Below are 12,815 nucleotides of genomic sequence, written 5' to 3'. Positions count from 1 at the left end.
TTAACGGTCAAACGCGCTAACCGTTTCCCTATAGTGGTGGACCAGCGGAGCCTTATTTTTATACGCCTTTTTATATATTTATATTTTCATAAGCTGTGTTAAAACTTGATACCCTTATTTACTAGATTTATTAGAGTAGATTACCTAAAAGATATCAGTCTCTAATCTGCTGAAATAATATCGAGGAATGGAATGCAGTGTTTTATTCTCGCTTGACATACTTCGGACACGATAGGATCAAAATAGGAATCCCGAAAACAAGTTGACTTTGGAGAAAAAAATAGCAAGGGTCTCTATTCCGTCAACATTCTCGCCGTCAAAAAATCCGCCGTATATGTAGTGAGACCAAAGCTGATAAGTGCGGCGAATAAAGCTCCTCGAACTCTACCTGTAGTACAAAGGATAACCCTCTGCCCCCAGGAATATGGACAGTAGAGGCCGGCAAATTAAAAAAAAAATGGTCGTTTTGTTTTTCCAAAACAGACTTTTCTCTACAGAAGGAGAACGAAGCATCTGAGAGACTCGCCCTTTTTAACGCAGCATCCCCGTATGCTTACCACTAATCACCAGTAAAGTCGAGCGAATCCATTGCACTTTTTCCTAGCCATAATTTTTGCTTACCTAAAATGTTTCAGTCTTTAATCTGCGGAAATAATGGCGCTATCAAGGAAAGGGATGCGGTGTTGTATTCCCCCTTGACTCAACTCGGATACGGTTGCATCCAAATGGGAATCCCGAACACAAATTGATTTTTTATGAAAAAATATCAAGGCTTTAACGTTCTGTTCCGCCAACAGTCTCACTGCCATCACTCCGCCGTATGTGTAGTGAGAACAAAGCTGATAAATGCGACGAACAGCCGTGTATTATGGATGTATTCACAGTTTTTTGAGCTGTGGTACGTTGTTTTGGGGTAATCGTGCTTCCCCTAAGAAGCTTTTTCTATTACAGAAGAGAGCTCTTAATTATTGTATGTAGAGCTCGCCATAAAGAACATTGTGAACCACTTTTTATTAAAACAGGTATTCTTACCTTGCCTTCTATTTATGTTATGGCCTGCCTTTTATATGTCAGAATAAATATTGATACACTTAAAAATTCCCATGACATTCACTCGTGTCAATTTTAATATATATCTGGATAAATTTAAATATTCTCTTTCGCAGAACAGTTTTGAATAATGTCTATAAACTTATTTAATAATCTCCCTATCAGTATTAAGAACTTACCTATCCTGACATTTAAAGGGAAGGTAAAAATCTAAACTTAAATTAAACTCTCTTTATAACGTCAAAGAATTTTATGATATTATGTGATGATATTTTACATTTTTATATTTTAATTTATGACGGTGCCATTATGCTGTAATGTCTTTTGGCGAAATAATTCAATTCAATTCAATTCAATTCAATTCAATTGACAGTGTGATGTGGCGAGACTATCTGTGAAGAAAATCCCAGGTGTTCATTCCATAAGTGAATATTGATGAAACCTATTAAATTGTTAACATTTAACAATACAACGAATCAGCATTCTATACAAATTGATACACCTTAGAAATTCAGATTTCTATATAACCCTGACTGCGAAGAAAAAATGGATTAAAGTCGGACGAAGAGAGAAATGGAAGTCGGCTCATTACAGTAGAACTATTGCGTGTTCAACGCACATTAACAATCGACATCGATCCACTTCGTTATCTTGTGTCCTCATAAAGACAGAGACGCTTCTTTCTGTTGGTCAGTGAGGATTACAAAGACATGAACGCTGCATGAATGTACTGTAGCTTATATTCTAACCATCTCCTCCTCCTTCATTTGAAGAGTATGATCCCACAATTCGTTCAGTCCATTTGGCTATTTTTTATGATTTCTACATACCGGTAGCCTATACAGGGTGTTAAAAAAGTATTCAATATTTTAGGAGGTGCTAGTATGCATCAAAAGAAGAAAATAATGTCTAATAAACATGGGTCCTACAACACATACTTTCTGAGATCTGAACACAGTACAAAGAGAAAGGCTTAAACTACTGCCTCCAAATCTCCCAAAAAGAGGGAAACAAACTATGTTGAAGCACACAAAAGGATAACCAGAATTCTTGAAAGATATATGATGAATATGAAGATAATGAAGACATACTTGGTTACTTGCGAGCTATTGCTCACAATACAACTGTCAATTTATTTTAAGCTTCTATGGCATTAAATGTTTTGAAATAAATCATTAAGTACGAGAAAAATTCGTACCGGCACCGGGAATCGAACCCAGGACCTCTCAGCTGTGCGCGCTGAGTGCTCTTAACCAACTGAGCCATGCCGGGACACGATCCACGACGCCGGCCGAACTCCTCTCGTAGTATTATGTTACGGCCTTACTACCTGCATTTAAGACGATACATGTCATATATATATATATATATATATATACAGGAGCGCATATTAAATGACTTTATGGCCATATTCAACAACAGTTTCTGAAAACTGTTAACATTATATATGTATCGAATATGAATGAGGTCTCGCCCACCTCATTGCATATTAAATGACTAGTGTGAACTAGTCAGTTTGTTTTATTACCATTAAGTACGAGAAAAATTCGTACCGGCACCGGGAATCGAACCCAGGACCTCTCAGCTGTGCGCGCTGAGTGCTCTTAACCAACTGAGCCATGCCGGGACACGATCCACGACGCCTGCCGAACTCCTCTCGTAGTATTATCTTACGGCCTTACTACCTGCATTTTAATGGTAATAAAACAAACTGACTAGTTCACACCAGTCATGTAATATGCAATGAGGTGGGCGAGACCTCATTCATATTCGATACATATATAATGTTAACAGTTTTCAGAAACTGTTGTTGAATATGGCCATAAAGTCATTTAATATGCGCTCCTGTATATATATGACGTGTATCGTCTTAAATGCAGGTAGTAAGGCTGTAACATAATACTACGAGAGGAGTTCGGCCGGCGTCGTAGATCGTGTCCCGGCATGGCTCAGTTGGTTAAGAGCACTCAGCGCGCACAGCTGAGAGGTCCTGGGTTCGATTCCCGGTGCCGGTACGGATTTTTCTCGTACTTAATGGTAATAAAACAAAGTGACTAGTTCACACTAGTCATGTAATATGAAATGAGGTGGGCGAGACCTCATTCATATTTGATACATTTGAAATAAATATTTATTACGTTTTGAACTATTGCTCACAATGCAACTGGAAATTTATTTTGTGCGAGATCGTGCGTATTTGCTTGTTTTCCGCACAGAACCAATACGCGGTAAGTGTGAAATACCACATTCAGTATTCCCAACGTAACACACATAACAATTTCCCTCTTCTTACCGCTTAAGCGCGACATTCATTTTACTGCTTCAGGCTATTAACATATTATTTTTAGAGACGTTTAACATAGTAATAATTAGAAATTGGAAACTTACCACTGCAATTTCACCTAAATTGCAATGTTAATTATTGTTTTTAAATATTTGCAAAAATTAAGTAAAGTCTATTACTCCACGAAACTTATTGCATTCCTGATACAAGTAACATTAAGGAAGCCGTGAAAAAATCAACAAGATTCCAGATGCCGATGTTATTACTGCAATATGTTATATAAATAATATTGTTAAAATATTAAAATGAAAAATAAATTATTACATAACCTTACCGTTTGTTTTAAGTTCGCATTTATAGACTGGGGCGAAAAAAAGACAGACGTATATCACGGACTGCTGGAGTATAGTAAACACAGAAAACATTTTATAGCAACAATGTTGAAGAAAGATATTTTGGTTTTCCGAAGTTGCCGTCATTAAACAGAAACCAACATGGAGATTTCATTGCAACTAATTAGAAATTCGTCTTTCAGGTACGTAATAAACGATCGTCGCACAATATAATGTACGATACACGAGCGGTATGTTTGTTTTCATGTTCTCGGAAATTAAAAAAGCTCAACTACGTTTCGCTTTTTCAATCTTTTCCTCGACCATGAAAACGTCACATACCGCTCTTGTAACGTATATTACTATTAATCTTCTATGACATTAAATGTTTTGAAATAAATATTTATTACGCTTTGAGCTATTGCTCACAATGCAACTGAAAATTTACTTTAAGCTTCTATGACATTAAATGTTTTGAAATAAATATTTATTACGCTTTGAGCAATTGCTCACGATACAACTGGCAATTTATTTTAAGCTTCTATGACATTAAATGTTTTGAAATAAATATTTATTACGCTTTGAACTATTGCTCACAATGCAACTGGCAATTTATTTTAAGCTTCTATGGGATTAAATGACTTGAAATAAATATTTATTACGCTTTGAGCTATTGCTCACAATATAACTGGAAATTTATTTTAAGCTTCTATGGCATTAAATGTTTTGAAAGAAATATTTATTACGCTTTGAGCTATTGCTCATGATACAACTGGAAATTTATTTTAAGCTTCTATGGCATTAAATGTTTTGTAATAAATATTTATTACGCTTTGAGCAATTGCTCACAATGCAACTGACAATTTATTTTAAGCTTCTATGGCATTAAATGTTTTGAAATAAATAGGCCTATTTATTACTCTTTGACTTCCTTAATACTTATTGTTTGGGACAAATTTTTTCACGGTACAAATTGCCCGGGACAAACAGTGTGTACCGAATTTGTCACGGTACAAATTGTGCGTGGTACGAAAAGTACTGGTGCGAATTCCCTGGGACAAATTGTCGCATAATCAGTTCTAATGCCTAAAGAAAATTTCATTGCAAACTTCCCTCAAAATGAGGGAGAACGTAAATTTTGTTTTACTTTAGACAGAATATTTGAGTCTAGTTATGTTTTTCTTCTTGACAGAAAAATCTTCTGCGTCTAAAGATGTTATGAGGATATAATTTAATTGTGTTGCGTCTTCTTAGCATTTTAGACGATAAAATTACTTAAAAATCCATATAAAGTCTATTTTGAACCGCGTGGGGGGTACTATTATATCGTCTTCGCCCTGTTTAATGTTTCGAGATTTATAAAGGCAACTTCATAGTAGGCCTGCATGTATTTTTGGTTCTGTATACGAGAATAATGAACAACCGATTGCTGTCAACAATATGACATAGTATGGCCTGAACAACAACCAATTAGGTATAATCAAGGTTGTAGTTTGCTGTACCTATACAGAACTAAATGTATCGTACCACATCTATGATGTTTTCAGTTATATTAAGTGTAGGATAAGTAAAACACGGTATTATTTGCACTAAAGAAATAATTTCATGAATATTAAATTTGTACACTTCTACAGATTTAAATTATTAAATAACATTTTAGACCAAAAATAGAGAAAATGCCGGTGAAATCTACAATTTTGGTTGAATATTGAATGCTTTAATATTCAGAATTTTGCTATGGAAAATTTATGATATATTTGTCATAAAAATATTACAAATATTATCATAAATTACTTTTTTTTTAAGTTTGAATAATTAATAATATACTTCTGGGATATTCATGGAGACAGGTTGTTTTGATATTCTGAAAGACTGTTCACAAAGAAGGTTCCGTTCCTTACTCTTTCGTATTCTAGACGCCCGAAAATATTTTGCATGATGCGCCTTTGTGCAAGAGGAGGGTATGCGCACATACCAAGCTCGCAGGCATTAAGCACGGCCCGGCCAGTTGCCGGGGTCCTAGCTGGAATCTTTAAGGGTTTCTCGAGCTGGAGTCATTAAAACAAGAACTTAATATTTTTACGAATCTTTTCTTGGCCCTTGATATCATTTTGTTTCTTTTAATATGTTAATAACATTATAACTACCGGTATTGTTGTAACATAATATGTTACAACAATGTTATTATTATTATTATTATTATTATTATTATTATTATTATTATTATTTATGTTGTTATAGTTGCTACTACTCTATACTGTGTCCATAGCTATGTAAACATTGAAGGATAATTGTTATTGAACCAATGGCAGAGGTCACATTCTAGACTTATCTTGAAGTTGGGAGGTAGAAGCGATCTACTTCCTCCCTACTCTGCCATTAGTTCAATAGCAAATTATCCTTCCACCTTCGTCTGCCGCCAATGTTTACGCCGCCTGTCAGACATTATGGAACGAAGTATAGTACTGTTGTGTTTAGATAGCTTGGCCGGTGTTATGCGCGAACATTTGAGTAGGAATCATGCGGAGTGAGTCAGTTTCTCAGCATATTCAGTGGGACAGGAGGGGGAAGCAGGAAAACTGCCTGCATGCTCATGTAAGTTATAGCCCAAATCAGATATAAGAGATTGGCCATCCTCATGTCAAAAACGCTAACATGTGGAATAGAACAATTACCAGTACAGTACTAATGTTTTTGCAATAGTTATTATACTACGCAATCGCACGTGGAAAACAAGTGAATTCTACAGGGGCTGCACAGCAACTAACCCATACATCCCTTTTTTCCTTGTCAGTATCAAATGGACTTCCCTGGCTTACTGCGTATAATGTTATAACCGGCAAACTATCTAAACACAACAGTAGGAGTATGTAGTTTTCACCAGTTGTAGAAAAATTCTCTAAATTTAATCTCACAGAACTTCATTTGTGCATCTCCGATCACACTACACACACCCAGGCAATAGGCAAATTCGTCCCACACTCGGCCCAATATATCACCTGTTATTCCATCTATAGTTACCATAATATTTCTATTCCGCAGGTAGGGTTGGCAGTGATCGAGGTAGCCAATAGTATAGAGTAAGATCATTGATATAGACCCGCCCGATCCGGCAATGTGGGAGAATATTACTAAGAAATATACTGGCTCCCCGATGAAATTGGGATGGGGAATGGTTTTGGTGTAAAATGAAGTCATCAAAACAATCGTCCATCTTTGAGAATAAAGAGTTGTGAAACATCTCGAGGTAGGGGTCCCCACTTAGGCCTACTGTTTCCTCTAAGAAGATGAAAGTTACATACATATTTCGTTGCGAAATGGTGCAGAGAACTGGAATGTTTTATGAATCCCATTCTTGCCACATTATTTGTTGTGGGTTTTTCTATGTCCTATACTCGTATGTGCACTTTGTGACGATTCGGTTTAAGTGGAATATTGCTTCATCTGATAAAACTGGACGGAAAGGGAAATTTTTATTTTCAATTTCTGTTATCATGCCATTGCAAAAGTTGAGGCTCTTAACCTTGTCACCGGGTTTTAGAGTTTTATCATTTGTAGATTGTTCATGTTCAAACGCTTTAGCAAAATGCGCCACACTATTATCCAACAGACGTTTAACTCACACGACTGACTTTGTTTATACAGAGTGGACTAAAACGAAACAGGAAATAGATAATGAGAAGAGGTTTAAAAAAACTAAATAGGTTTTTTAACATTCACCGTTTCAGAGGAAATAGTTATGTTTCTACGAAACATTTGGAAACATCATGGCTACTGCGGTAACTACCAAGCGAGACCCCCTATTCCTTACCCTCCCCTCCCCCTCTGCTGTACTCATGCGTCACTGCGCTACGTTGCAAGATTTATTTTAACGATTTTCGTAATTATTCAATTTAAATTCATGGCTAAGCGGTTTATTTTGAAAAATAAGACTCAAGACACTAACTGTTCTGCTTGTATAACAATCAGCCATTTCTCTCGGACAGTTACCGCAATAGAGCGCTGCAAACATTGGGAAAGACTTTTTTTATGCTTAAGTGAAGGAAAAGTGTGTTAAAGTTTTGCTATAGTTAACATGTAGAATCACCTCTTAAATTTTTGAGCATCGGTCCCATTTCACCCTGCATACTATTGCTGGCGCTGCTGGAAATATGACTAATTCTTCGTACATTATCTTCAAAAACTCGTTGTCAACCAGAACAGCTTCATTTCCAGATTGTTTATTGCTTTTTATTGCAAGCAAAATTTACATACATTAACAAAGATTTTACAATACTATTGTAATATTCGTATATGAATACTTACTTACAAATGGCTTTTAAGGAACCCGAAGGTTCATTGCCGCCCTCACATAAGCCCGCCATCGGTCCCTATCCTGTGCAAGATTAATCCAGTCTCTATTATCATATCCCACCTCCCTCAAATCCATTTTAATATTATCCTCCCATCTACGTCTCGGCCTCCCTAAAGGTCTTTTTCCCTCCGGTCTCCCAACTAACACTCTATATGCATTTCTGGATTCGCCCATACGTGCTACATGCCCTGCCCATCTCAAACGTCTGGATTTAATGTTCCTAATTATGTCAGGTGAAGAATACAATGTGTGCAGTTCTGCGTTGTGTAACTTTCTCCATTCTCCTGTAACTTCATCCCGCTTAGCCCCAAATATTTTCCTAAGCACCTTATTCTCAAACACCCTTAACCTATGTTCCTCTCTCAGAGTGAGAGTCCAAGTTTCACAACCATACAGAAGAACCGGTAATATAACTGTTTTATAAATTCTAACTTTCAGATTTTTGGACAGCAGACTGGATGATAAGAGCTTCTCAACTGAATAATAACACGCATTTCCCATATTTATTCTGCGTTTAATTTCCTCCCGAGTGTCATTTATATACTGTTGCTCCAAGATATTTGAATTTTTCCACCTCTTCGAAGGATAAATCTCCAATTTTTATATTTCCATGTCGTACAATATTGTGGTCACGAGACATAATCATATACTTTGTCTTTTCGGGATTTACTTCCAAACCGATCGCTTTACTTGCTTCAAGTAAAATTTCCGTGTTTTCCCTAATCGTTTGTGTATTTTCTCCTAACATATTCACGTCATCCGCATAGACAAGAAGCTGATGTAACCCGTTCAATTCCAAACCCTGCCTGTTATCCTGAACTTTCCTAATGGCATATTCTAAAGCGAAGTTAAAAAGTAAAGGTGATAGTGCATCTCCCTGCTTTAGCCCGCAGCGAATTGGAAAAGCATCAGATAGAATCTGACCCATACGGACTCTGCTGTATGTTTCACTGAGACACATTTTAATTAATCGAACTAGTTTCTTGGGAATACCAAATTCAATAAGAATATCATATAATACTTCCCTCTTAACCGAGTCATATGCCTCTTTGAAATCTATGAATAACTGATGTACTGTACCCTTATACTCCCATTTTTTCTCCATTATCTGTCGAATACAAAAAATCTGATCAATAGTCGATCTATTAACTCGTATATGAATACTCTTGAAAATTAAAAAAAATTGCTTATCGATCTCATATTGAAATAGATATTCCCTTTTTCTTCTGACTGCTGACATCATAAGCGAATGTTAGGCCTACTCATGTTCGGAAGTACAATTCGAAATCGCCTTCGAAACCCAACGGTTTACATTGAGAATCAACATTTTCTTTAAATGCGTCATGTAGATACTGTAAACCTTTAAAACATTTTTCTCTTCTGCAATTCCATCTTCCTTCTGTTTCTGTACTTCATTATATTAGAGGACAGACTTCAGGGCAGCGAGGCATGTGGTCTATGGTCGTTAGCGTCTATCATTAACGTGAAGGAATCCGACGTCGCGACGGCTTCGACACGGCCTGGCTTTCAGAGAATGAATTGATGAGAGTAGAGACTAAAGCCCTGAACGAGCATTGTTTTGTTTCCTATGTGGATCAATATCGGTGGCAGAATTGGTTGTTCAAATTGCAAATCCTGCTCTGATCAAATATATATATGCTGTATTATGCTGTATAATCTTTCGCTACGTTTTCATCTCGCTCAGGTTTAATAAACAGCTGCCGTTCGTGTCTCGTTTGATGCGTTCCCTCCTCCATCCAACGGTATATGCATTATCTCTCTACATACTCCGTTGATATAGGAGAAAGCCAATGTTCACTTACTTAGATATAACACGCGGAGCAAGTCCCCCGCAATCGGCAAGCATCATGTTTAGATAGAGCATGAAAGTCAAGAAATATTATGGACAGTAAAATATCGATCAAAAGGAATGGGTATTTATGAGTTATTAATTCAATAAAAAAGTGGTCCATACCTCTGAAGTAACGGTTAGCGCGTCTGGACGTGAAAGCAGGTGGCCCGGGTTCAAATCCCGGTCGGGGCAATTTACCTGGTTGAGGTTTTTACCGGGGTTTTTCCTCAACCTAATATGAGCAAATGCTGGGTAATTATCGGTACTGGACCCCGGTCTCATTTCACCGGCATTATCACCTTCACTTCATTCAGACGCTAAATAACGTGTGATGTTGATACTGCGTCGTAAAATAACCCACTAAAAAATTAAAGAGTGCATCTGGCACAACGTTAATACAAATTAATTTTATTTCCTAGAATATATCTCTATAAAATACAATAAATTACAAAAAAATAAATAAATAGATAAATAAATAAATAAATAAAAGAAAGAAATGAAGAAAGAGAGAAAGAAAGAAAGAAAGAAAGAGAGAAGAAATGAAGAGAGAAAGGAAGAAAGGAAGAAAGAAAGAAAGAAAGAAAGAAAAAAGAGAGAAAGAAAGAAAGGAATAAAGAAAGAAATAAAGAGAGAGAAAGAAAGAAAGGAAGAGAGAAAGAAAGAGAGAAAGAGGGAAAGAAAGAAAGAAAGAAAGAAAGATAGAAAGAAAGCAAGAAAGAGAGCAAGAAAGAAAGAGAGAGAGAAAGATAGAAACAAACAAAAGAGAGAAAGAAAGAAAGAGAGAAAGAAAGGAAGAAAGAAAGAAAAGAAGAAAGAAAGATAGAAAGAGAGAAAGAAAGAAAGAGAGAAAGAGAGAAAGGAAGAAAGAAATAAAGAAATAAAGAGAGAAAGAAAGAAAGAAAGAGAGAAAGAAAGGAAGGAATAAATGAATGAGTGACTGAATGAGTAAATGAGTGGATGAGTGGATGAGTGAATGAGTAAATGGCTGGATGAGTGAATTATTAAATGAATGAATAAATAAATAAATATATAAATAAATAAATAAAAAATAAAGAAAGAGAGAAAGAAAGAAATAAAGAAAGAAAGAAGGGAATGAATGAATGAGTGAATGAATTAGTAAATGAGTGGTTGAGTATATGAGTGGATGAGTGAATGAGTAAATGGGTAGATGAGTGAATTAGTAAATAAATAAATAAATAAATAAATAAATAAATAAATAAATAAATAAATAAATAAATAAGTAAATAAATAAATAAATAAATAAATAAATAAATAAATAAATAAATAAATAAATAAATAAATAAATAAATAAATAAATAAATAAATAAATAAACACTACCTTAAACTCTCCAGTAATACCCTAATATTTGCGCCGTATTCAAGGCGTTGAATAATATTTACTTTGTCAGAAGTACTCAGACGTGAACGTGTTTGCGACATGATGGATTCTCGTTACAAAAACAGACAACATTGTACTGTTTTCCTGCTTTTTTTTAGACTCAAACGCGTTTCACTAATCGGCGGGGCAGTGTATTTATTTTTTTATTTCCGGGCAGTAGCGGTGAGAGGGATTGCATTTTTGTGTGACCGTCAATCCCCACGTTGTCCCCATTCGTAATGAGAAGAGAGACATAGTTCTAAGTCAATATAAGTGGCATATAGCATAAGAACCGACTTTGAAAACTTTGATCTAGTCTGGTGGAAGCCACATTACTGTACATTATGCAAATATCATATATTATAATCTTTTTACTAGCTCTATAGACTCTATTAAAGTGCCACCCGAATTTTTAAATCTGTCCAAGATTTGTGTGTAACACATTCAATCATGTTGTTGCAGGATTTGATGGACATCATTCTCAAGGCAGTGCTTGGCACGCTAGGTGCCGTAATCCTCTTGTTCTGGTTCCAATACATATGTCGTAGGTGAGTTCTTGTACACATCATTATCTTTCATCGTCTATAATATGTAAAAAAAAAAAGAAGGCAAACAAGGTCTCGAGATAGGGTCACTAGTATCACAGGAAGTTCAAGTTTTGGTGTAATATAACCTAACCCAACGATTCCCAACCGGGGTTTCACGGAACCCTGTAGTTACGCGACTCCATGCTAGAGGTTTCTCGAAAATCCTGTTAGCATTTAGAACACTGAAGCACAGTCTAATACATCCAGTCTCGCAACTCTTACGTATAAAATGTCAACATTTGACAACTGGCGCGACAGTAGCGCTCCAGCGGTAGGCAAGTTAAATGTGTGAAGCGTACATAATTATGATAACACAGCAGAGAAATGATACTGTGTAGTTTATTTGATATTTTTATGCCATACAGTAACTGTATATGGCGCTTATTAATTTTATTTTAGAATGAGTGACTAGGATGGTTCTTATTTCCTGCCTGGTTTTAAGTAATTTTAGCAAGAGACAAATATTGAGAGTATCTACATTTGCAACTTAATCTGCTGAGAAAAAATAATATTATAATTTTATCACAATCTCGTAACGAGTGGGGTTCAGCTATTTTTTTTATAAAGATGGCAGGAAATTCGTAGAATTTCTGAAAGTTTGAGTGGTTGGTGTTTGTATGGGTTTGGACGTTTGTAGGTGAATGAAATAAATTAAAAATCTTTATGCATATTATTATATCTAAAGTGTGATTAGTATAATATGTTCCTAGTCAGCGATATATGCAATGGAGTGGGAAAGGAACTGGCTATCCTACCCAATTATTTCCTGGCTTAGTTGCCTCAGGAGTGATGGATTATTTGTGTCACTTATGCGGTTCAAACCTGTCTTCGGACAGTTGACTAAACAACAACTTGCATGTTGTTAGTCAGCGATATATGGAATGGAGGGGAAAGGAAATTGGCCACACTACTCCAATATCTCCTGCTTTAGTTGCCTCATGAATGATGCCTCATTGGTGTCACTTATGAGATTGCAAC

The 12,815-nt window shown here is 35.9% G+C and overlaps 1 protein-coding gene across 1 annotated transcript in view; it reads left to right on the top strand.

Moving 5' to 3' along the window:
- LOC138709095 (synaptotagmin-7-like) overlaps positions 1-12,815 on the top strand; it is a 64,655-nt gene that overhangs the window by 13,648 nt on the left and 38,192 nt on the right. The window contains exon 2 of the mRNA XM_069839619.1: positions 11,713-11,798. Within this exon, the coding sequence (XP_069695720.1) occupies positions 11,719-11,798 (80 nt within the window). The 5' untranslated portion in view covers positions 11,713-11,718. The remainder of the gene's footprint in view (positions 1-11,712; positions 11,799-12,815) is intronic.

This window comes from Periplaneta americana, chromosome 11 (genome assembly GCF_040183065.1).
Source record: "Periplaneta americana isolate PAMFEO1 chromosome 11, P.americana_PAMFEO1_priV1, whole genome shotgun sequence".
Taxonomy (NCBI): domain Eukaryota; kingdom Metazoa; phylum Arthropoda; class Insecta; order Blattodea; family Blattidae; genus Periplaneta; species Periplaneta americana.
This window is presented reverse-complemented; position numbering and strand designations above follow the sequence as displayed.